This window comes from Eriocheir sinensis, unplaced genomic scaffold, assembly GCF_024679095.1.
Source record: "Eriocheir sinensis breed Jianghai 21 unplaced genomic scaffold, ASM2467909v1 Scaffold8, whole genome shotgun sequence".
NCBI lineage: Eukaryota > Metazoa > Arthropoda > Malacostraca > Decapoda > Varunidae > Eriocheir > Eriocheir sinensis.
Window position 1 is genome coordinate 1,385,438 of NW_026112164.1, and position 25,603 is coordinate 1,411,040.

Consider the following 25,603-nt stretch of genomic DNA (forward strand, 5'->3'; position numbering starts at 1 on the left):
GCTCCCCGCCCCTTTGCTCGTTTCTCCGGGAGCCTTCTAGAGGCCTATGGTCGCCGGGGGAAGCTTCCAGCACAACACTATCCCCCCCTCTTAATTGTGATCGTCCCGATCACACGCTTAACTATGTACAAACATAAGAGAATTAATCAAAAACATAATAATCGTCGTATCGCTGTGGACGCCTGCGTTGTCTCTGTCTTCTGTTCGTTGCCTCCTGCGCGTCTGTCTCCTGGTGCGCCTCGTCGTCGTCCGCTTCTTGGGGTGTCCCTGGAACATCTGCCGAAGCCGGGAGGTTATCTCCCTCTGCTGAAAGGGCCAGGAGGCCTACGTCGTCGTCGACCTCCTCTCGGTCCTGGACGTCCCTTGCGTTTTCGTCGGCTGCTGGATGTCTGTAGTTGTTCCAGGTGTAGTTTCCCGGACCGTGGTACCTCCATAGGCGGTTGACGTGGACAACTTTCGGCTTGGTCTTTTCCGTTCTCCGGATTCGGTAAGTCACGTCGGAGAGGCGTTCTAGCACAGTGTAAGGGCCTTCCCAGGGGCTCTGTAACTTCGGAGACTGTCCTTTCTTCCTCTGCGGGTTGTAAAGCCAGACTCGGTCTCCTTCCTTGAAGTCAACGTGGCTTGCCCTCATATTGTAACCGCGCTTGATGGCCTCCCCGGAGAACTTCAAGGCACCTCGGACTTGATTGTGCACCTCTTCCAGCCGTTCCTCTAGTTGACGGGCAAAACTGGAGGCGTCCCTTGGAAGGCTTTCCCCAGGAGGCCTTCCTGTCAGTAGTTCCACCGGCAATCGCAGCTCACGTCCAAACATCAGCTTTGCCGGTGAATACCCCGTAGTCTCGTGGGCGGCAGACCTGTAGGCCATGAGAAGCGCAGGCAGCTTCTGATCCCATGAAGACTGATCATTGTTGCACTGCTTGGCCAACTCCTGGCCCAACGTCCAATTAAACCTCTCCACCATTCCATCTGACTGTGGGTGCAGAGGGGTGGTCCGGGTCTTCTTGATACCCAGAAGCTTGCAGCACTCAGCAAGGACTGTTGACTCAAAATTCCTTCCCTGGTCGGAATGGAGCTCGTTAGGCACACCGAAGCGACAGAAGAACTCCTCCACCAAAACCTTGGCGATGGTAGTGGCTTCCTGGTCAGGGATGGCGTAGGCTTCCGGCCACTTGGTGAAGTAATCCATTGTGACGCAGATGTACCTATTTCCGTTCGTCGTCAGAGGCAAGGGTCCTGCTATATCCACTGCCACCCGTTCCATGGGGGCTCCAACCTGGTATAGTTGCAGTGGGGCACGGTGACGCTTCTTGGGCCCTTCTTTGCACAGCACACCTCACGCGTGACACCATTCTTCCACGTCCATCCTCATGCAAACCCAGTAGAAACTTGGTCGCAGGAGACTCATTGTCTGCTTTAACCCTCGTTGTCCGCTGGTGCTGCTGTCATGAATTTCTTTCAAGACTCCTTCCGGGACTTCACAGGTAACACCGTGGACCAGTAGTGGTCAAGACCATCATGAGAGACCCAGCGTCGCTGCAACACCCCGTCGTCTATCCGAAGAGTGTCCCACTGAGTCCAGTAATTCTTGGTGGTAGGGCTTTCTCTCGAGATTACTTCCCACCCAGGTCGCGTTGACGACTGACTCAGCCACTCCATAATTGGTCTCAGATCTCGGTCCTCCCGCTGCAGTTTTCCCAAGTCTTCCCATGGCACCTCCGCTGTCTGTTCCACTGTAGTGCGGCGGCACATATTCTGGACGCTTTCCTCTGGAGGCAATGTTGACACTCAGGTAGGCAGGGGCGCCGGCTCAAGCTGTCCGCGTTACCGTGTGTTAGTCCAGATCGGTGCACAATAGTATAGTGATGCTGCTCTAGTTTACCTATCCAGCGAGCAAGCTGGCCCTCAGGGTTTTTCAGTGACTTCAGCCACCGCAATGCAGCGTGATCCGTGCGGATGGTGAAAGTTGCACCGTACAGGTAAGCATGGAAAAAGTCAAGGCTCTTGACTACTGCCAGGAGTTCTTTCCGGGTCACGCAATAGTTTTTCTCGGCTGGAGTGAGCTTCTTGCTGAAGTAGGCCACAACCCGTTCCATGTCGGCACATGCCTGGGACAGCACTCCACCAATCCCCTCATCACTGGCATCACAATCCAGTATAAAAGGCTTAGAGGGGTCTGGGTAGGTGAGTACGGGCAAGCTGATGAGGGCCTCCTTGAGCTTCTCAAAGGCAACCTGAGTTTCCGCTGTCCACTCAAACTTGCGCCCTTTCTTCGTCAGGAGGTGCAGTGGTGCAGCAATCGTAGCGAAGCCTTTCACAAACCTGCGGTAGTATGAGCACAACCCGAGGAAGCTCCGCAGCTCCTTCACGTTGGTGGGTGTCGGCCAGTCTCTTACCGCAGCCACCTTCTCAGGATCAGTGCGTACTCCAGCCTCGCTCACGATGTGTCCCAAGTATTGGACCTCCTTTTGGAACAGACAGCATTTCTTCGGGCTGAGCTTAAGGTGTGCAGCTCTAAACCGGGCGAAAACCTCTGATAGCCTTTTCATCTCCTGCTCGAAGGTCTGGCCAAAGACAATCACGTCGTCGAGGTAGATGAGTGCCGTCTTCCAGTGAAGTCCCTCCAGCACCCTCTCCATCAGCCGCTCGAACGTGGCCGGCGCGTTGCACAGGCCAAAGGGCATGACCTTAAACTACCACAGGCCTTGACCGTAGGAGAAGGCTGTTTTCTCTTTGTCCTGCTCCGCCATTTTGACTTGGTGATACCCAGACTTCATATCCAGTGTTGAAAACCACTTGGAGCCCACCAAGGCGTCGAGCGTGTCGTCGATCCGTGGGAGTGGGTATGAATCCTTGATGGTGAGATCGTTGAGGGCTCGGTAGTCCACGCAGCACCTGAGGGAACCGTCCTTTTCCTGACGAGCACTACAGCAGACGCCCACGGGCTGCTGGACCGCTCGATTAACCCTTGTTGCCGGAGATCATCCATTACCTCATCCATCTCCTTGCGACGGGCTGGTGCCATCCTTCGAGGAGCTTGCTTCACTGGGCGGTGGCTACCTGTGTCGATGTGGTGCTCTACCAGGTCCGTACACCCCAAGTCCAGGTCTCCTGTGGAAAACACATCTGCATTTCTCACGAGAAGCTCCTGAGCTGTTCCACTTGGGGTTCCTCTAGACACTTGGAGCTCCTGTCAAACAGATCGCGCAGGTAGTCAGGCAGCTCCTCCTGGGGCTTCGTCAGGGTTCTCCTGCAGACACAGGTTCTTGGTTTCTGGTCGATCTCTTGGCACAATCCCACCATGGTCCCTTGTTTTATTTTCTTTGGGCTGAAGGAGACATTGGCCACGACGACAGGCACTTCCGCTGCAGCAGGGTCTACCAAAGTACTGCCTACAATCACCCCGTTTTCTACCGGGCATCGACTTTCACTCTCTGCCACACACAGGCTAGCCGGGGGGGCACCCGTAATTTGACAGGATAACAGCATCTCCGACCTCGGAGGAATAATGGTGGTGCGTTTGACCGTCACTGGCAGGTCTTCCTTGTTCACTGTTGTCAGTGGCACCCTCCTTCCTCCTACAGTCAGCTGCTTAGCGCGGAAGTCCAGCTCGCACCGGTGGGAGACCAGATAATCCATACCTAGGATGCAGGGGTCATCCATGTCGGCCACGTACACAGAGAGGAACTCTTCCTTTCCTCCGAGCTCAAACTTCACGTCCACTGGGCCTCTGAGCTCTGCGTAGTGTCCTGTGACTCCGCACAGTCGATGCGGCGTCTTAGGAAGCCGACGATGACTCACCACGTCAGGCCACAACACTCCGTCAACCTTGCCCTCCACTTGGCAGCTTGTCATGGTGGTTCTTCTGCACACTGATATCTTCGGGGCATGTACAGGACAGACTGGTCGTTGCCCCCCTGAACCAGTCCTTCTTAGTTTCCTGAGTGGTGGTCCCTCGTTAGCACATTTTTCCGACACTCATTCTTCCAGTGCCCCTTTTCTCCACAGGTCCAGCACTTGGGTCCTTCCCTGGGCTTCTTCTTAGCGGCACCTTCATATTCCTTCTTCCTCCTATAGCATTCGTTCTCCTTGTGCCCAACCTTCTCGCAGTACCAGCACGTTCCTTGGAACCTGTCTGTGTTGCTGACAGCGCCCTTTCGTGCCCTAAAGCCAGAAGTCGAGTCGTCCCTGAAGCTTGATAAGCTAGACCTAACAAAGGACTCAAACTCCATGGCACGTGCCAGAGCTTCCTGCATTGATGTTGGCTTAGCTTGGTTCACTTGTATCTTCAGCTGAGGGCTGTCCAGGGCATCGATGAATTGATCACGCAGCAAAACCGTCAGCAGGTCAGGGGTGGCACCTGGGTATGCCTTGTGCGCCATGCTCTCAAGGTCCTGAGCGAGTTCCTGGAGAGACTCGCCGCGCCTCCTGTTGCGGGTTCTGAACCTAACCCTGAAGAGCTCGTTCTGGTGCTTGGTCCCATATCGTTGCTCCAGCGCCTGTGCCAGCCCGCTGTAGCTGCCCTTTGTCGCATTGTCGAGCTGAGCAAGGACCTCCAGCGCCGCCCCTTTCAGGCTAGTGGCCAGCTGTACCGCGCACTCTTGGTCATCCCATCCGTTCCGAGCTGCCAACAGCTCAAACTGAGCGCGGTAAGCCTCCCAGGAGACCTTGCCATCAAACTCCTGAGGCTTCTTTCTAACAGGCGAACCCAGCAGACCCATGGGGCTGGCGGAACTTCTTGCGGGGATAAACTCAGGCGAAACAGGGCTCAAACTACCCCGGACTTGCGTAGGAGAAGCATCTTGGGTACAACTAGCCCCTGCAGGCACTGGCTGTCCGTTTCCAGCCAAGCAGTCTTCAAGGGCCTTCACTCTGTCACTTACTTCTAGTATTTCTTTGTGTGTCGTCTCCCGTACCACCTCCATCTCTTGTTGAAGATTTGTGTGTTCTTTCTCCACTTCTATCAGGCGTTGTCCCAAGTTCGTGGTCACATCAGTCATTTCTCTTCGCACTGATTCACTTCCATCTTGTACTGCTTTTAGCTGTAGCTGTAATCCCGTGAAGCGATCTTCTAGCTGTTCTTTGAGTTCTTGGAGTGTTCCTTCTTGTTGTTGCTGTGCTCTTTCTTGTTGTTCTTTGAGTTCTTGGAGTGATCCTTCTTGTTGTTGCTGTGCTCTTTCTTGTTGTTCTTTGAGTTCTTGGTGTGCTTTTTCTTGTTGTTCCTTGAGTTCTTGGAGTGTTCCTTCTTGTTGTTGCTGTGCTCTTTCTTGTTGTTCTTTGAGTTCTTGGTGTGCTTTTTCTTGTTGTTGCTGTGCTTTTTCTTGTTGTTCTTTGAGTTCTTGGAGTGCTCTTTCTTGTTTCTCCCCCTGAAGTCTCAAGGCTTCCAAAAGTTCAGTCAACATGTCGTCCCTCTGGGCAGCTTGGGAACGAGTCTCCATGGCGAAAAACAAATGCCTACACTCCTGACACCAGTGCTATGCCGGACGTGTTACTTGGGTTCCGTGTCGCCGTCAGGAGACTCCGTGGGAGGGAGATATGTAAACACTTTGCACAGTTTCTGTAGTTTAATGTTCTTCCTTAGTAGTACACTTCACTCTGACTCTTCACTTACCACTAGCTTACTATCACTGGGACTGGGCCTCTCTCGCCCTCTTCTCCTATATATATCTAGAACAGTACAGTCTAGAATATTACAGTATACTTTAGATCATACAAGAACATGTAGCAAAAATATATGCGAGTTGGCAACACTTCCTGCCTGGCGCCTGGCCGCGCCCCGTGGGGCGCGGACGGCTCGCCTTGCTCCCCGCCCCTTTGCTCGTTTCTCCGGGAGCCTTCTAGAGGCCTATGGTCGCCGGGGGAAGCTTCCAGCACAACAATAATGACAAGAAGGGAAAGAAGAAGAAAAAGAAAAAAGTTCAAAATCAATTAAATCAGCTTTGTATGATAATTTAGGAACTGTCTTGACATGCCTGATTTAAATTTCCAACAACACAAAGGATTTGATATCACAATTATTTTCTTACTGGGAATATATGTAACCCAAGGCCAGTAAAAATGAAAGGCAAAAAGGAGCTGCCATTAAGCTGCTAAGGGCATAACATCAACAGTCTTGGAAGGTCACAAAAGAAGATGGAAGAGGTATTTGGCTTAGGAAGGTATGAGGAGGGAGGTTAAAGGCCACTATCAACTATATTTGGGTCGCAGGGCAATGAGAACAGAAAGAAAAAAGGAGCTATAAGGGTATAACATCAAGCCTTGGAGAGTAACAAAAAAGAAGAGACAGAAGAGGTATTTAGCCTAAGAAGGCATGAGGAGGGAGGTTAACCCGGTAGCAGCGACGGGCCAAATTTGTGCCATGATATAAACCCCCCAAAATAGATGATACATAAACTGATCACAAATGCTTTGATATATATTATGAAATGGTTTGTGTGAGTGATGATTTTTTCTCATTTTTCTCACTTAGAGGGACCATTAAGAAACGTGATCCCCACTGCTACCGGGTTAAAGGTCACTATCAACTGTAATTGGGTCACAGAGCAATGAAAACAGGAAGGACAAAAGGAGCTGTGAGTTGCTAAGGGCATAACATCAAGTCTTGGAGTAACAAAAAAGAAGATGGAAGAGACATTTAGCCAGGAGAGATAGGAGTAGAAAGGTGCAAAGCCACTATCAACTGAATTTGGATCACAGGCCAATGGCAACAGAAAGGAGCTTAGAGTTTTGAAAGGGTATAAAATCAACTGTCTTGGAAGGTAACAAAAAAAGAAGATGGAAGAGGTATTTAGCCAGGAGAGACATGAGTACAGCGCTGCAAAGCCACTATCAACTACATTCAGGTCGCAGGGCAATGAGAACAAAGATAAAAGGAGCTCAGAATTGCAAAAGGGCATAACATCAAGTGTTGGAGGGTAACAAAAAAGAAGATGGAAGAGACGTTTATCCAGGAGAGATACGAGTAGAGTGCTGCAAAGCCACTATCATCTGTACTTGGGTTGCAGGGCATGTTAAATTATACGGCCAACAGGACAGAAACTAGCAGACAACAATATTATTTGGATGAGGAAAGTTATTACATCATGAGAATGCTATACCTAAAAATATGATCCATAGTTTCTTACCTTTTCCCTATCCAGTTTCTTGATGACAGTGATGATGCCGGTGTCGTCATCAATAGTGAAGCAGTGGTCTTCGTTTCCCGCCCTGATGCTGTAGCGGACGAGGCTGTTCACGCCATGGTCCACGTCGCTGGCTGAGACCTGCGGTGAAGGGAAAAAGTTGTCATTCGTAAAGTCACATTAGTGTAGTTGTGGGTCGCTTTTAGTTTGCTAACACCTTGACTGCGGATTTCCTACCAGAAGACATCACCAAGCTACAGGGATGGAACAAAAAGTGGCTGCTACAATTCAGTGAAGAAAAATGTTAAGTCCTGCATCTTGGGAGGGGATATCCAGCACACCAATACCACATGGGAAACACTCCACTATCCACCACGGAGGCAGAGAAAGACCTGGGAGTATATGTGTAGTGCAGCGACTAGGTCTAATAAGGGAGCCTCCCATAACCCACTTGGCGAGTGGGGGCATCTCTTTGGCCGACTCGGTAGGGAATGGTCGCGGGTTCAATCCCAGGCAGCCGGCGAATACCTTCACCTGGTCTTGATTAATTTCTCGTGTGTTTCGATACATGCAGAGGTCGTGTTGGAGAATAGGAAAAAGGAAAATTATGCTCTCGGGGCATGACATATGTTACCAGGCTACCAGTGAAGGGATATCCAGCACACCAATACCACATGGGAAATACTCCACTATCCACCACAGAGGCAGAGAAAGACCTGGGAGTATGTGTTACCAGGCTACCAGTGAAGGCCAAATTCGTACCAATCGCAGCAGATGGGTTAATGAGAGTGCAGAGGAAAATAGAACCTGCAGTAGTTTTAACATTAGCAATAACCTTATGAAAAGTTGTGGATATGAATGTACTTGAGAAAATGAAGAGAAAAAGGAAAAGGAGGAAGAGGAAGAGGAAGGAGGAGGAGGGGGAAAAGAAAGAAGAATATGAAAGGAGAAGCAAAAGAAGTAAAAGAAGAAAAAGAGGAAATAGAAAAAGAAAAAGAAAAAGAAGAAGAGGAAGATGAAGAAAATGAAGAAGAAAAGAAAAAGGAAAAAGAGGAAAGAAGGAAAAAGAAGAAGGAAGGAAAAAATAAACTATTCCGGAACTCCTAAGAGGCAGTGGTGAGTTGACAGTGTGACAGCGCTGCGTTCAGGAGGACGCGAGTTCAATCCCCGCCCGGTGCCACCAAGCTGAGATTTTTCAGCCGCCGCCGAGTGGCTTAAAACTACCCACATGCTGTCCAAAAGACCACCTATCAACCCGGACTTTAGATTCTAGGAGGGCAGCATGAGCCAATGCAAGATGGCGCCACTATAAACACTGGCCTGTGCCACAACGGGCTGGGCCATACCATCAGGCCCCTCCAAAAACAAGCCTACTGGCGCCACAGGCGAAGATGTAAAAAAAGAAAAAGAAAAAAAAAGTGTTGGTGACTAATGCGGTAATGCCACCATCAAGTGAAGCGCTGCACCAGGTGTGTCATGTTCCTCAGTATCATCCGGCACACACAGAAAGGATGCTTTTGATTCCCACCTTCACTACTCTCCATAAGCTTAGTGACACCAGCAGCAAGTAAAGACATCTGGGTTCAATTTTCTACTTAAACAGGATATTCATTCTTTTATCCTGCTCACTGGTACACTTTGCAACAGCCTTTCTTTCACTGTATTACCTCCTTCCTGAGACCTATTCAGTAGTTAAGGATTTAGTGGTTAGGGTAACTGAGGAGGTTGTTGGGTACAGGGTGAGTGGAAAAGGGAACTAAAACATTGCACCAGGTATGTCAAGTTTCCCACTATCAGACGGTGCACACAGAGAGAACGATTTTGATTCCCATCTTTACTTCTCTCCATAAGCTTAGTGACACCAGCAGCAAGTAAAGACATCTGGGTTCACTTATCTCCTCAAGCAGCATATGCATTCTTTTATCCTGTTCACTGGTACACTCTGCAACAGCCTTTCTTTCACTGTATTACCTCCTTCCAGACCTGTTTAGCAGTTAAGGATTTAGTGACTAGGGTAACTGAGGAGGCTGTTGGGTACAGGGTGAGTGGTGGAGGGAATGCATGGAGGTCAGATGAGACGAAGGAGGCACTTGCTTACCTGCACCACGCTGGCGCCTTGCAGAGCGTCTTCCCTGACTGTGGCGGTGTAGGTGGGCAGCGTGAACACCGGGCAGTTGTCATTCACATCAATGATTGTTAGGTTGACCAAGGCCGTGGCGGACAGAGGCGGCACACCCCCGTCTGTGGCCACTACTGTCACCACCACCTGCTGTATGCGCTCAAAGTCCACCTCGGCGCCAATGCTTATCACACCTGTGGCAGTGGTGGGTCATGAGGGACTTGCAGGGAATGAGAACATCACACACACACACACACACACACACACACACACACACACACACACACACCAGCCAAGGAGACTAATTCGATTTTCAGCGGTGAAATCAAACTATCGTCTGACACCAGTATGAAGTCAGTCTGGGTGGGGCCCGAACCTCCTCACAGCGCTGCCTCCCTCATGTGTTATCTACATACTATTTGAAATCGTGTATCAAGTATTCAGTATACAGTAAATAAGATTTGATGCTATGGCCAGGGAACTCCCTGAACACCCTGCCCAAACTGACTTCATGGCTGAGTTGAACTATAACAACCTACTGATATATATATACCTATATGTATATATATATATATATATATATATATATATATATATATATATATATATATATATATATATCTATATATATATATATATATATATATATATATATATATATATATATATATATATATATATATATATATATATATATCTATATATATCTATCTATATATATATATATATATATATATATATATCTATATATATATAGAGAGATATATATATATATATATATATATATATATATATATATATATATATCACTCTGTTCCCTCCTACTCTCTCTATCCTAAATTTCAATCCAAAGCTGGATGTTGCGCCTACGTGCGCAACGACATCACTTGCTCTCGTGCCCACGACCTTGACTCTTCTGAATTTTCCACCATCTGGTTAAGACTTCACTGTCATTCTATTACTAAATACATCTGTGCTGTTTATCTCTCACCTAACTCTACCAACTATGTAAAATTCTTTGACTTCGCTGAAATCTCCATCCTAGGAGATTTCAATGTTCACCACCAGCTTTGGCTTTCATCCTCTTTCACTGACCATCCTGGTGAACAAGCCTACAACTTTGCTATCCTCAACGACCTAGAGCAGTTGGTCCAGCACCCTACCCGTATTCCCGACCGTCTTGGAGATCGGCCCAACATTCTAGACCTCTTCCTTACCTCAAACCCTTCTGCTTATTCTGTCAAACTGTTCTCTCCGTTGGGCTCCTCCGATCACAATCTTATTTCTGCATCCTGTCCTATCGCTCCTGTACACCCTCTGGACCCACCGAAGAGGCGATGCTTCTGGCATTTTGCTTCAGCTCGGTGGGACAACCTGAGGATGTACTTTTCCGATTTCCCGTGGAATGATTATTGCTTCCAGGATAGAGACCCTCTGTGTGTGCTCAGCGCATCACAGAGGTGATTGTCTCTGGAATGGAGGCATACATTCCTCGTTCTTTCTCTACTCCTCACGCAAAAGCCTTGGTTTAATCACGCTTGTTCTCGTGCTGTCAATGATAGAGAGGTAGCTCACAAAGGTACCAGAGCCTTCAAACTAATGCTAATTATGAACTTTACATTTCTGCCCGAAATCGTGCCAAATCTATTCTCCGACTAACCAAAATTCTTTCATTAATAGAAAATGTCAAAACCTTGCTTTCTCTAACTCTTCCCGTGACTTCTGGCATCTAGCCAAAACATCTCCTCCAACTTCACTTCTTCATCTTTCCTCCACTCTCAGTCCTGACGGCAACACTGCCGTCTCATCTATCTCTAAGGCTGAACTCTTCTCTCAAACTTTTTCTAAAAACTCCACTCTGGACGATTCTGGGCATATTCCTCCTACTCATCCCCCTCTGACTCCTTTATGCCTGTTATAAAGATTCTTCAAAATGATGTTTTCTATGCCCTCTGGCCTCAATCCTCAGAAGGCTTAAGGACCTGATGGAGTGCCTCCTATTGTCCTTAAAAACTGTGCCTCCGTGCTGTCACCCTGCCTGGTCAAACTCTTTCGCCTCTGCCTGTCAACATCTACCTTTCCTTCTTGCTGGAAGTATGCCTTCATACAGCCTGTGCCTAAGAAGGGTGACCGCTCCAATCCCTCAAACTACCGTCCTATTGCTTTACTTTCTTGTCTATCTAAAGCTTTTGAATCAATCCTTAACCGGAAGATTCAAAAGCACCTTTCCACTTCTGACCTTCTATCTGATCGCCAGTATGGGTTCCGCAAGGGGCGTTCTACTGGTGATCTCCTAGCCTTCTTAACTGACTCTTGGTCATCCTCTCTTACCCGTTTCGGTGAAACTTTTGCTATTGCGCTGGACATATCAAAAGCTTTTGATAGGGTCTGGCACAAATCTTTGCTTTCAAAACTACCCTCCTACGGTTTCTATCCTTCTCTCTGTACCTTTATCTCCAGTTTCCTTTCTGACCGTTCTATTTCTGCCGTGGTAGACGGTCACTGTTCTTCTCCAAAATCTATTAACAGTGGTGTCCCACAGGGTTCTGTCCTATCTCCCACTCTTTTTCTGTTGTTCATTGATGATCTTCTTTCCAAAACGAACTGTCCTATCCATTCCTACGCCGATGATTCCACTCTGCATTATTCAACTTCTTTTAATAGAAGACCCACCCTTCAGGAACTTAACGACTCAAGGCTGGAGACTGCAGAACGCTTAGCCTCAGACCTTACTATTATTTCCGATTGGGGCAAGAAGAACCTGGTGTCCTTCAACGCCTCAAAATCACAGTTTCTCCACCTATCCACTCGACACAATCTTCCAAACAACTATCCCCTATTCTTTGACAACACCCAGCTATCACCTTCCTCAACACTAAACATTCTCGGTCTATCCTTAACTCAAAATCTTAACTGGAAACTTCATATCTCATCTCTTACTAAATCAGCTTCCTCGAGGCTGGGCGTTTTGTACCGTCTCCGCCAGTTCTTCTCCCCTGCACAGTTGCTGTCCATATACAGGGGCCTTGTCCGCCCTCGTATGGAGTATGCATCTCATGTGTGGGGGGGCTCCACTCACACAGCTCTTCTGGACAGAGTGGAGGCTAAGGCTCTTCGTCTCATCAGCTCTCCTCCTCATACTGATAGTCTTCTACCTCTTAAATTCCGCCGCAATGTTGCCTCTCTTTCTATCTTCTATCGATATTTCCACGCTGATTGCTCTTCTGAACTTGCTAACTGCATGCCTCCCCCTCCCGCGGTCCTGCTGCACTCGACTTTCTACTCATGCTCATCCCTATACTGTCCAAACCCCTTATGCAAGAGTTAACCAGCATCTTCACTCTTTCATCCCTCACGCTGGTAAACTCTGGAACAATCTTCCTTCATCTGTATTTCCTCCTGCCTACGACTTAAACTCTTTCAAGAGGAGGGTATCAGGACACCTCCCCTCCCAAAACTGACCTATCTTTCGGCCACCTCTTTGGATTCTTTTAGGAGCAGTGAGTAGCGGGCTTTTTTTCATTAATGTTTGCTTTTGTGTGCCCTTGAACTGTTTCCTTTGCTGTAAAAAAAATAAAAAAAAATATATATATATATATATATATATATATATATATATATATATATATATATATATATATATATATCTATATATATATATATATATATATATGTATATATATATATATATATATATATATATATATATATATATATATCTATATATATATATATTGCAGAATGATTTGGACTCTGGGAAAAAAAAAAAAAGGGTGTTGATCACAAGTGTACCAGTCTTTGGGTGGATGTGCAGGTACTCCTCCAGCGTGGTGTGCTGAAGGGAGTAAGAGATTTCTGCATTGATGCCGATGTCCCTTGAGGTGGCCATGACCCGCAGGACTTCTGTCCCCACGGCCGTGTTCTCTGCCACGGAAGTTTCGTGGAGTTTCCTCACAAACTCAGGAGCATTATCATTCACATCTGTGGGGGACGGAGCTCACAGCCTTGCTTTGAAGCATTCTCGTACAAAAAGAGATCATAATGCAGATATACGGGACAGAGGCTCAAAAATATATGGAGGATGGACTCATTATCTAAAATACAAATAAACTTGGCTTTCCAAATGATATCAGTGAGACTAAGTTTGAAGAATTGATTATTCCTTGAGGTTTTTAAACATAAACATCAAAGCAACTATTTTTTTTCATGCAAGTAAACTCTGATTGCTGTTGATTACTGTTGGCAGGACACTTTATTTTGTGAGGACTCAATGGCCAATCTAACGAGGGCATGTTGGAATGGTTCCTTTAAACATATTTTCTCAATCGTGACTTATGGATAGAGACTACCATTAGGAAAATCTGTCTGTCTGGTCAGGGCAGTTAAGGTAGTGCTCTGCTACTGGTAACTTGTAACACAGTACAACCAGCCGCAGGGTCGGGTAGTCAGCGGCTAAACCGGCAACCCCACTGGTTTTGTTTTGGACCAGTGAGGAGGGTGTGCTGGACCCCCAGGTGGATTAAAATCAAGACCATTCTAAGGGCAGATGAACTCATGTTTATTAGAGTCAATGGCCATCCAGTTCCAGCTACGGGTGAAATAGCGGGTGGTAAACTTCATAGCCCCCTGCTCCTGCTGCCTTGTAGGGTTTGGCTGTTTCGTTCAGGCAAAGGCTAGGGCCACCATTTAAAATAAGTGGTTGGGTGTGCAAGGGCATGCACCCAGAAAATCTCGCGCCAAAAACTGAAAATGGCTCGATTTATGAGCCATAAACCGTCCAACCACTCATGAAGAGTGAAAACGGACTTTAAACGAAATGATGATGATGATGATGATTAGGAAAACCTGTTTGAGTAAATTGGGTAATATAAAACATGGATTTCAGCATAAATCTGATCCTCTGTTGGAATCCACTCTTGTCTTAAACTAGTAAGGCTTAGGACATGAGAACCAATGTAGACGCATGCTCCATTAGCTCGGTAGCAGCGACGGGCCAAGCTTATGGTTTACCGCGTACCAGCGACGGGCCAAATTTTTGCCTTGATATAAACCCCCAAAAATAGAGGATGCATAAACTGATCACAAATGGGTTGATATATATAATATAATGATTTGCATGAGTGATGATTTTTTCTCTTTATTTTGCTTAGAGGGGCCTATAAGAAACATGATCCCCGCAGCTACAGGGTTAGAGACAAAAAAAATATCCTAAACTTCTTAGTATTTTCTGATAGATTTGTTCTGTTTTTGGTACTAGTTTGTGCATGACAGATTTTTGTAATAAGTGTGTCTCTAATGGCCCGTGCACCTCCACTGGTACCTACTTATGCCCCACAAGACACTTTGGGAGGGCAGTGCAGGGCAGCGGCACGTCACAAACCAGAGACTGTGACGATGAGCTGCGTGGTGGATGACAGCGGTGGGCTTCCCTGGTCCACGGCGCGCACTGTCAGGCTGTAGGAGTCCCTTGTCTCACGGTCCAGGGGCCGGGCCAGGCTGACCACACCCTCCATCTCGTCAATGGTGAAGTGGCCCTCCGCTGAGTCCACAAAGTTGTACAGCAGCCGTCGATTGGTGCCTGGGGGTACAGAGGAGACGTTCTTCTTATTATTATTACCTCCACCAACGAAGTTGGGAGGAGGTTATACTTTCGGTCCGGTCGGTATGTTTATTTGTTTGTTTGTTTGTGAGCAGTCTCCTGTGCACAATTTTGTGGATATCTCAACCAATTTTTCAGGGAAGTTTCCTGTCCATCCAGAATAGAAACCATTAAATTTTTTGTCAAAGGTCAAGGTCAAGGTCACAGTCTCCTGTGCACAATTTTGTGGATATTTCAACCAATTTTTCAGGGAAGTTTCGTGTCCATCCAGAATAGAAACCATTAAATTTTTTGTCAAAGGTCAAGGTCAAGGTCACAGTCTCCTGTGCACAATTTTGTGGATATTTCAACCAATTTTTCAGGGAAGCTTCGTGTCCATCCAGAATAGAACCCATTAATTTTTTTATGTCAAAGGTCAAGGTCAAGGTCGCACAAAATGTCAGATTTACATATTTTTGGCCATAACTTCAGTTCTCCTCATCATAGACTTCAGACTTGGTTCATATTTTAGCGCATGGAAAGACGCACCTTGAACGGCCTTGATCTTGACCTTTGACCTTGACCTCCAAAAGTTTGCTCAAGGTCAGTAAAAAAAAAAAAATCAAATTTCGAAACAAATGCTTCCATATGATGCACCTTGCATGGCCTTGACCTTGACCTTTGACCTCAAATAGTTTGCCTGGGTCAGAGTAAAAAAAAAAAAAAAATCATCAAATTTCGAAACAAATGCTTCCATATGATGCATAAGGTCACAGTTGATGCCCATACCAATTTTCAAGATGATCTTTGGCGGAGGTGTGCACTCTCCGAGTGCTATGAGTCTAATTATTATGATCATTATTATTCTCATTATCATTATCACACATTACTGATCATGAGCCTCACAGAACAGCATAAAAGCCCTAATACCCATGTTTTTTGTGAGGGGCATGAACAGCAAGGGAAAAGAGAGTGAGATTTGTGCCCCTGAGCTGCCTCCCTTGATGTAAAAAAAAAAAAAAAAAAAGAATCACCCAGACCTGATCCCCTGCCACAACAAAGCCTTTACCGAGGTCAGGGTCCGTGGCAGACATCTTGAGGACGACGGTGTTGATGGGCGCGTCCTCCGGCAGGGTGGCGGCGTGGGTGGCCAGGGAGAAGGACGGGGGGCTGTCGTTGGTGTCCGTCACCAGGACCTCCACCACCACCTCACACTGCCAGGCCTTGTGCTCCCAGTCCTCCACCACAACCTGGACAGTCACACCCGGAGTTTTGGACTCATCATAGGCACCATTACCCTAACCTGGCTACAACTAGTATTAATATTGTTATTACTATTATTATTGAGCCATGAAAGGCCAGTGTGTGTTTGTGTGTGTATTTACCTATTTGTAGTGTACAGGGCCTGAACTCAAGCTCAGATAGTCCTGTCTCCCAATCTATATTTGTCCAACTTTTCCTTCATTTTTTGGACACTGCCCGCTTCAACAATGTCTTTGTTTAGTCCATTTCATATATATATTCACACTTCAGTATGGAAAACTGTACTTCTTTATGTCTTTCAAACAAGTCTCCTTTCTCAATTTCTTGCTATGTGTGTGTGTGTGTGTGTGTGTGTGTGTGTGTGTGTGTGTGTGTGTGTGTGTGTGTATTTACCTATTTGTAGTCTACCAGGCCCGAGCTAAGCTCTAACAGTCCCGTCTCCATATCTACATTTATCCAACCTTCCCTTCAATTGTTGGACACTGTTCACCTCCACCACTTCTCCCCGCAAACTGTTCCAGGTGTTAACACTTCTATGTGGAAAACTATACTTGTTTTAAGTCACTCAAACAGGTTCCTTTATTAAGTTTCTCCCTATGTCCTCTCAGCCCATGCATTCTCGCAGTTAAGAAGATATCATCTCTATCCACCTCATCAAACTTATTTACCAACCTATAGCCTACAGCATGATCAGATCTCTCTCCCTTCTTTGTTCCAGTGTCGTCAAGTCCATCTCCTTCAATCTGTCTTCATACATCATATTTGAGAGTTCTGAGACCATTTAAGTTGCAATTCTCTGTATCCTTTCCAGCTTTCTGATAGCCTTTCTTTATGTGTGTGTGTGTGTGTGTGTGTGTGTGTGTGTGTGTGTGTGTGTGAATACTTACAGTGAGGTGGTAGTGGTCCTGTGCCTCTCTGTCCAGCTGGGTGGCTGTGGCCACGTGGCCATTCAGCTGGTCAATACTGAAGTGGTGGGCGCTGTCCCCGGTGAGAATGTAGCGGCTCCGGGCAGCAGTGCCTTCATCGGCATCCCAGGACACAACAGAGGCCACGTGGGTGCCTGGGGTGGCGTCCTCGGAGATCTCCCGGCGGTAGATTGGCTCCTTGCACACCGGACCGTTGTCTGTCGTGAAGCACACCGGTGTGAGTCACAGAAGTGCTAGACACTCTGCTTACTTAATTCATGACCTATTACCATACATTATCCATTATCATCTCAGGCAAGACTATACTGTCACCAACCGTTGATGTCGATGACTGTCACAGTAACAGTCGTGTTGGCCGTAAACTTCCCGTCGGTGACGGTGACGGTGAGGGTGTACTCGGCCTGCCTCTCCCGGTCCAGCTCACCGGCCACGTACACCTGGAATAGGGACCACAGCACCGTGACTCTCTCGTTAAGGAACAGTTTCGTTGTTAGCAGGTCACCATTGTTGTTGTCTCTCACCATCCCTCCCACCCACCTCCCCTGAGGCGTGCACCAAGAATTGGCCGTCAGGGTCGCCGCCGGTGATGAAGAAGTCAAGTTCGGCCACGGACTCGTCGGCGGCCATCACGCTGAGCTCCACCACCGCCGTACCCGTGGCGGTGTCCTCAGGCACTGGCGTCAAACAAAATTAATTTGTCAATGTAGATATATAAAACCTTCACAGCCAATGACATATTACAGAGAAAATCAATTTCCTGTCAATCATTTATCTATAAAACCCTTGTAGTGCCTCACCAGCAGTGACGTAAGTGTCTTTGGTGAACACTGGAGGGTTGTCGTTGTAGTCCTTGACCAGTACAGTGACTCTTGTGCTGGTGGACAGAGGCTTGGGGCCCCCGTCAGTGGCAGTGACGGTGAAGGAGTACTGGGCCATGGTCTCGCGGTCCAGCGGGGCCGCCAGGGTCAGCGTCCCGGTGTGTGGATCAATGCGGAACGTTGACTTCACTACAGCGCTTTCATTGGGGCCGAGGCTGTACTGGATCTGAGGAGGGAAGAGCAGAGAGCAGAGCAGACATTTAATAATTTATTCTGGAGAATGTTTTCATGGACTGAAAATAACATGGTGACACAGGCAACATTTACCTGGCCATGGTTTCCTTCATCGTCATCAGTGGCCGTGAGGATGGTGATGGTGGCGCCCACCTCGCTGTTCTCGGCCACCAGGGCTGTGTAGCCGGACTCAGAGAAGCGTGGAGGGCAGTCATTCACGTCCATCACCTGTTGGTCATTCCAGAACAAGACCCAACCAATTCAAAATCCATAAATTAAAATGTCTTTCTTTGACTGTCATTTCAGCCCAAAATCCAAACCGTAATCAACCATAAGGATAAGAGATCAAAACTTCATGCACTCTGCCATCATTCACATCCATCACCTGTTGGTCATGCCAGAGCAAGAGCCAATCAGTTCAAGACCAACATATTAAAACGTCTTTCATTGACCCTCATTTCAGCCCATAATCCAAACCCTAATCAACAATACAGACAAGAGACCAAAACTTGCTGCTTCCTGCCATAAACTCACCACCACAGAGATGGTCATGTAGTCCACCGTGGGCGGCGTGGTCAGTGTACGGTTGGTGACGCTGATGTGATGTGTGCGTCGCCGCTCATGGTCCAGGGCCCTGTGCACCACCACCAGGCCAGTGGAGGTCACGGTGAAGGGCCCTGAACTCTCCCCAGACTCCCTCTCCTCACTGGCTGCCTTCATGCCCTCGTCCACCATGATCAGGTACTGCACTGACTGTGGCCCCGCCATCCACAGGGACGTGATCACATTGCCTGCCAACACAAGGCAAGACTTTGAGCATACAGAAGGTGGCTAGCTGGGGCCAGAATGTTATGAGGTGCAGATTGTGATGTGTGTGCTAGTATGTGTTATCTGAGGAAATGAGTGTATGATTTCCCAGTACTGTAATGTGTCTGTGTGTGTATTTACCTATTTGTATTTACTTATTTGTAGTATACATGGCCAGAACTCAATCTCAGTCAGTCCTGTCTCCCACTCTATATTTGTCCAGAATTTCCTTCATTTTATGGACACTGCTTGCTTCAACAACGTCTTTGCTAAGTCCATTCCATGTATCCACACTCCTGTATGGAAAACTGAACTTCTTTAGGTCTTTCAAACAAGTCCTCTTTCACAATTTCTTACAGTGTCCTCTTAGTTGCCTCCTCCCTTCAGTCTCGATTAAATCACTTCTATCCAACACTTCCATTCCACTTTGACCCGGAAATTTAATGCCTACGGAGAGCCAAAGTTGCAGTGAAACTCGAAAAATATTTTTTGCAAATTTTTGTAGTTTATTCATTCTGGAATGAATCGCATTGAATAAAAGTTGTAGAGAATCATCCGTATAATTCAACTGTGAAATCAGATTATTATTTGGACAGACCGTTTAGCTGGAATTCCGCCAAAAAAGGACGGCTGAGGGAACAGAATTGCTCTACAGACGCCATGATGTGTAGGCAGGAACTGTAGACTATTTTTTGCACGGAATGGTGGTGGGGGACATCGCAGGAACAAAAGAGGTGCCAGTTAGTCACTCAGCGTCAACAGAGACCTATAGTTACACGCGCCCTTCAAATTTTGGAAAGCATCTCACTCTCCAGCGCTGGCGTCATGCTCGTTGCCCATGTCTGACAGAACTATATGATGTCAGCGGCATCATCATCATTAAGGGGTTAATCAACATCTATTTCTACTTGAAAGTAGGTATACAGTCCCTGAAAGTCAAGATCAAGACCAAGATGGCCCATCGAACGTAGCATCCCCGTGTGATTAGTTCCTTCAGTAGCACGGCGAAAGTTACCGCCTGCACACTGTGCAGTGAGTGAATTTACCAACCAACCCTTTTGTTTACCATTTCAAAGTCACAGCTGCTCGGGGTAAGAGCACTGTAATACTTCAACAAACAGTGGAACAACTTTGAACACAGAGATGGACACAAAGCAACATACGGTACTACAGTCATAATTGTAAGTAAGGTGGCCAAATGTAATACTGCACACACATTAAGTTCAGGGAATTTTTTTTTTTTAATATATCTTGCCAAATTATAGGTGTCTTATACGTCGGTGCGTCTTATACAGCGGGAAATACGGTATATATGTTTCTCCGAATATCTTATTTATGTGCTTCTCAGATGTCAGTGTATCTAGTATTATAATTCTTAAGTCTTTTTCATCCTTCACTGTATCGATGATTGTCCCTCCCATCCTACACACTCCACTTGCTCTATTTTTACTCTTGCCCATTTTCATTGTGTGACAATTCTTTTAATTGAACTTCATTTCCCATTTTTTACTCCATTCATGTATCTCATTGGAATCTTCCTGTAGTTTATTACAATCATCATCATCATCATCTCTTATTTTTCTAAGCAGTTTGGCATCATCTGCAAACATACCCTTGTAACTCTTTACTTTTTCTGGCATATCATCTATAAATATTAAAAACATAATATTCGCTAACACTGACCCTTGTGGAACGTCACTTGTGACCGTTCTCCATTCTGATATCTCACCTTTCAACACGGTTCTCATTTCTTTGTTTGTCAGGTAATTTTTCATCCATAGTCATTTTTCTCCCAATCCTCCTCTATTTTCTAATTTCCACATCAGTCTCTTATCAAATGCCTGTGTGTGTGTGTGTGTGTGTGTGTGTGTGTGTGTGTGTGTGTGTGTGTGTGTGTGTGCCAAGTGATCTGCATATTGTTTCCTTCCTTGTATTTTCTTAAATAATATGCATTTTACCAGTGACTTTTTAATTTTATCTTATTTTTTTATGTGTGTGTGTGTGTGTGTGTGTGTGTGTGTGTGTGTCATATTACTGATAGCTGTGGGTGCTCACCGATGGGGGCGTCCTCCCTGATGAAGAACTGTGCATACTTCCTGGCGCAGTGCGGGGGGTTCTCATGAGGGGGCAGCAGGAAGATGGTGACGGGCACGTCGGAGTGGTGCTGGGGGGAGCCGCTGTCCTCGCCACGGATGAAAAACTGGTACACCTCATTTTCTGTAACATTTGGGAGTTCACTGATACTTATGGAACTAATGGAACAGTCTCTCTATATACGATAATCACTTGTGCATACAAACTCACACTTTTTAGAGTAAAGGAGACAGCAAAAAAAAAAAAATAAATAAAAAAAAATAAAAGGTACAAAAATATGAAAGTTTACTGCTACTTGTGGACCTATTTTTTTTTTTCAGTAGAGAAAGCAGTTCAAGGAAAAAAAAAAAAAAAAAAAAAAAAAAGCCCGCTACTCACTTGTGCATCCAAGCTCAATTTCTTTACAGTAAAGCAGACGGCTCAAGATATAAAAATGCTCGCTGGAGTAACTATCCTAACCCAGACACGCTCCGGACCCGCATCAGTAAAGAATATAAAGAAAGCATGTGTGATTTTGGAGAGGTAGATGTAGTACTTGTGCACGAAGATGACACAGCCTGGCGGAGCATTAGCAGACAGCAGGAAGTGGAAGGCACCTTAGATCAGTATTATACACTTCTGACTCTCACATCAGGTATTTCCAAAGGCTGAGAAAGATTAACCCGGGAAGCAGCGGGGATCATGTTTCTTATTGGTCCCTCTTAGCGAGAAAATTGAGAAAAAATCATCTCTCACACAAACCATTTCATAATATATATCAACGCATTTGTGATCAGTTTATGTATCATCTATTTTGGGGGGGTTTATATCATGGCACAAATTTGGCCCATCGCTGCTACACGGTAAAGCCAGAAATTTGGCCCGTCGCTGCTACCAGGTTAACCCCTTGACTGCAGATTTCCTACCAGAAGACATCACCAAGCTACAGGAATGGAACAAAAAGTGGCTGCTACAATTCAATGAAGAAAAATGTAAAGTCATGCACCTTGGGAGGGGATATCCAGCATACCAATACCACATGGGAAACAAACACTCTACTACCCACAGGGAGTATATGCTACCAGGCTACCAGTGAAAGCCAAATCCGTGCCAATTGCAGCGGACGGGTTAATTTGATTCTAATGAGTAGCTTTGTAGGTCCAAGTTATAAAAGCTTCATCAATCTACCACTAGTATCCATGGAAACACCTAGGAATCCTACGAAAGCCTTGTCAAGTATGTGAGCTTGGGCACTGAAATGTATAAAAATATGGTCCTTAGGTTGTTGGAGGAAATGTTTTGAGGCAGCAGGAAATACTAAATGTTACAAAGGAAACTGATAACACAGAGGAAATGGAGATAGAAAATGAACAAGTTAGAGAAATAATAAGACTCAGAAGACTGACATACAAACTGTTACAAGGAAAAATTATGACTAAGAAAATAGAAATGGAAAATGAACATGTTAGGGAAATATTAAGACTCAGGTTCGACTCTGGCGACTCAACTCCGACTCTTCACCCGTGACCGTGAGTAAGTGGATGAATTACCTCGGCTGTGGATGGTCTGCGCCACGGTGACCTCGCCGGTGGTGGGGTTGACCGAGAAGAGCTCCAGCGCCTCAGAACCGTTGGCTTCATACATGCGGTACCTCACTTCACTGTTTGCCCCTTCATCTGCGTCACTGGCCTCGACCTGTGATGGTGAGCATGGGGAAAGTATAACAAACGAGATCCATAGCTAGGTAAAGGTAATCTGGAACCACTGCATGTATTCTCAAACTATTCTTCACTGTTAACTCCTTCATCTGCGTCACTGGCCTCTCTAACTAAAGAAGTGAGCATGGAGAAAGTATAACAAACGAGATCTATAGCTAGGTAAGGGTAATCTGGAACCACTGCATGTATTCTCAAACTATTATTCACTGTTAACTCCTTCATCTGTGTCACTGGCCTCTCTAACTGTGATGGTGGGCAGGGAGAAAGTATAACTGAAATCTGTAGTTAGGTAAGGGTAACATATGGAGCCACTGCCCGTATTCTCAGACTATTTTTCATTGTTTACTTCTTCATCTGCGTCACTGGTCTCTCTAACTGTGATGGTGGGCAGGGAGAAAGTATAACAACTGAAATCTATAGCTGGGTAAGGTTAACATGGAACCACTGCCCGTATTCTCAGAGCATTTTCCACTGTTTACTTGTTCACCTGCGTCACTGGCCCCAAACTGTGATGGCAAGCATGGAGAAAGTATAACAAACAAGATCTATAGCTAGGCAAGTGTAATCTGGAACCACTGCATGTATTCTCAAACTATTCTTCACTGTTAACCCCTTCATCTGCATCACTGGCCTCTCTAACTGTGATGGAGAGGTCTAGGAACGATCGCCAGATGCTGAGACGGCACAGTGCGAGCGGGGCCTAAAAGTCACTCAGTTGTCATGGTCCAGAGTCGGCACAGTGTGAACGGGGCCTAAAAGTCACTCAGTTGTCATGGTCCAGAGTCGGCACAGTGTGAACGGGGCCTAAAAGTCACTCAGTTGTCATGGTCCAGAGTCGGCACAGTGTGAACGGGGCCTAAAAGTCACTCAGTTGTCATGGTCCAGAGTCGGCACAGTGTGAACGGGGCCTAAAAGTCACTCAGTTGTCATGGTCCAGAGTCGGCACAGTGTGAACGGGGCCTAAAAGTCACTCGGTTGTCATGGTCCAGAGTCGGCACAGTGTGAACGGGGCCTAAAAGTCACTCAGTTGTCATGGTCCAGAGTTGGCACAGTGTGAACGGGGCCTAAAAGTCACTCGGTTGTCATGGTCCAGAGTCGGCACAGTGTGAACGGGGCCTAAAAGTCACTCAGTTGTCATGGTCCAGAGTCGGCACAGTGTGAACGGGGCCTAAAAGTCACTCGGTTGTCATGGTCCAGAGTCGGCACAGTGTGAACGGGGCCTAAAAGTCACTCGGTTGTCACGGTCCAGAGTCGGCACAGTGTGAACGGGGCCTAACTCCTCCCTGCCCAGTGTTCCCCACCTTGAGAATGGTTGTCCTGGGAGCCACGTCAGTGTTGATGTTCGCCTGATACTCCGGCAACATGAAGACTGGTGGGTTATCGTTCTTGTCACGGACCGTCACACGCACCGCCGTGAAGCTGGCCCGGCCCCCCTCGTCCATCACAGACACCTTGAGGCTGTGCATGGGCAGGGACTCGCGATCCAGAGGTGTCTCAGTGTATAGGTTGCCTGGGAAGGGGTGAAGTTTGTATGGTATAAATTACAAAGATGAGGTCACTTTTTTTTTTTTTTTTTTTTTTTTACAGGAAAGGAAGCAGCTGAAGGGCATAAAAGAAAAGTGTAGCAAAAAAGTCCGTTAAATGCTGCTCCTAAAAAAAGATAAAAGTAAAGAGTGGCCAAAAGAGAGGCCAATTTCGGGTTACATAGAAAGTCTCATTAGTAAGGACGCATATGTGATTTTTCCGAGTTAAGACATATGGTACTTGTTTGGTAATCATCGGCGTTTTGTTAGGTTAGGGTAAGTTTAGGGTATCTTTCATTCAAAGCCTCACAACAGTATGCTCTAGTGATGTGGTTCCTTGAGGTTTAAAATGTAGGTAAATATACAAGCTATTGTAATGCTGTCTCAGGGAAAACTTCAATAAAATATTACTGGAAGAGCAGCATATTTTCCATTTTTTTTTTTTATCTCCTTAACCTTTTATTGCTACCATTACTGTTACTACTATGACTACTACTACTTCTCCTCCTACGACTACTCCTACCAATACTATGAACAACAACATTCATACATCAAACCTTCAAATGAAATCTCTTACTGCAGGAACCTAAAATTCAAAAGTATAGTACAAGCAAATTCAAACGGCCGTATTACTAAACATTTTGTCTCCCAAGTTCACATATTTGACAAGGCTTTCGTAGGAGTTTTGCGCATTTCCAGGGGTAGTTTTAAGACCCTGGTGTTAGTTTGACCCTTCTTCTGTACCGTGAACCTAAAGAAACACTCATTATAACCTGATTGATCCCCTCTTTGACCTTTAGGAAATAGTTGATGTGAGAAATGAAATTGTCTAAGAATACCAGCCAATGTCTCTCTCTACCTTCTTTGTCCACGGTGAAGGCTCCCTCTGAAGTCTGGTGCAGGATGGTGTACTGCAGCTTGCCCAGGTCCCAGGCATCAAGGTCCGTGGCCACCAGGTTGATGACTAGCTGGCCAGGAGATGAATTTTCCTCCACGTAAGCTTCATATAGAGTGCGATTAAACCTGAGGAATATAAACAGACACTGAGGTTGTATGATGTATGATAGCTAGTGCAATGTAGTGTGTTCCAATGGTTGATGAGCAGGTTGAGGAGAAGAGTTTTCCTCCATGTAGGCATCTTAAAGAGTGTGATTAAACCTGAGGAGCATTAACAGACACTGAAGTTGTATGGGATCGCTAGATAGGATGTGTAAAAGGTAGTACGATGTAGTGTGTTCAAATGGTTGATGAGAAGGTTGAGGAGAAGAGTTTTTCTCCATGAAGTCTTCATAGTGTGATTAAACCCGAGGAGGATATACGGACACTGAGGTTGTACGGCACTGTTTGGTAGGATGTGTGGTAGGTAGTGCAATGTAGTGTGTTCCAATGGTTGATGAGAAGGTTAAGGAGAAGAGTTTTCCGCCAT

At 46.3% G+C, this 25,603-nt stretch overlaps 1 protein-coding gene across 6 annotated transcripts in view; it reads right to left on the reverse strand.

The window, feature by feature from the left end:
• Positions 1 to 25,603, reverse strand: part of LOC126994466 (fat-like cadherin-related tumor suppressor homolog) — a 74,743-nt gene that overhangs the window by 15,952 nt on the left and 33,188 nt on the right. For all 6 annotated transcript variants that reach the window (XM_050853779.1, XM_050853781.1, XM_050853778.1 and 3 more), the window contains 15 exons: positions 25,037 to 25,200; positions 23,956 to 24,164; positions 22,487 to 22,631; positions 20,919 to 21,080; positions 18,591 to 18,847; positions 18,150 to 18,284; positions 17,802 to 18,048; positions 17,542 to 17,678; positions 17,321 to 17,441; positions 16,966 to 17,201; positions 15,885 to 16,065; positions 14,618 to 14,815; positions 13,030 to 13,218; positions 9,217 to 9,431; positions 7,122 to 7,259 (listed from right to left, as the gene is read on the reverse strand). In XM_050853779.1, coding sequence (XP_050709736.1) covers positions 7,122 to 7,259; positions 9,217 to 9,431; positions 13,030 to 13,218; positions 14,618 to 14,815; positions 15,885 to 16,065; positions 16,966 to 17,201; positions 17,321 to 17,441; positions 17,542 to 17,678; positions 17,802 to 18,048; positions 18,150 to 18,284; positions 18,591 to 18,847; positions 20,919 to 21,080; positions 22,487 to 22,631; positions 23,956 to 24,164; positions 25,037 to 25,200 — 2,734 coding nt within the window. The remainder of the gene's footprint in view (positions 1 to 7,121; positions 7,260 to 9,216; positions 9,432 to 13,029; positions 13,219 to 14,617; positions 14,816 to 15,884; positions 16,066 to 16,965; positions 17,202 to 17,320; positions 17,442 to 17,541; positions 17,679 to 17,801; positions 18,049 to 18,149; positions 18,285 to 18,590; positions 18,848 to 20,918; positions 21,081 to 22,486; positions 22,632 to 23,955; positions 24,165 to 25,036; positions 25,201 to 25,603) is intronic.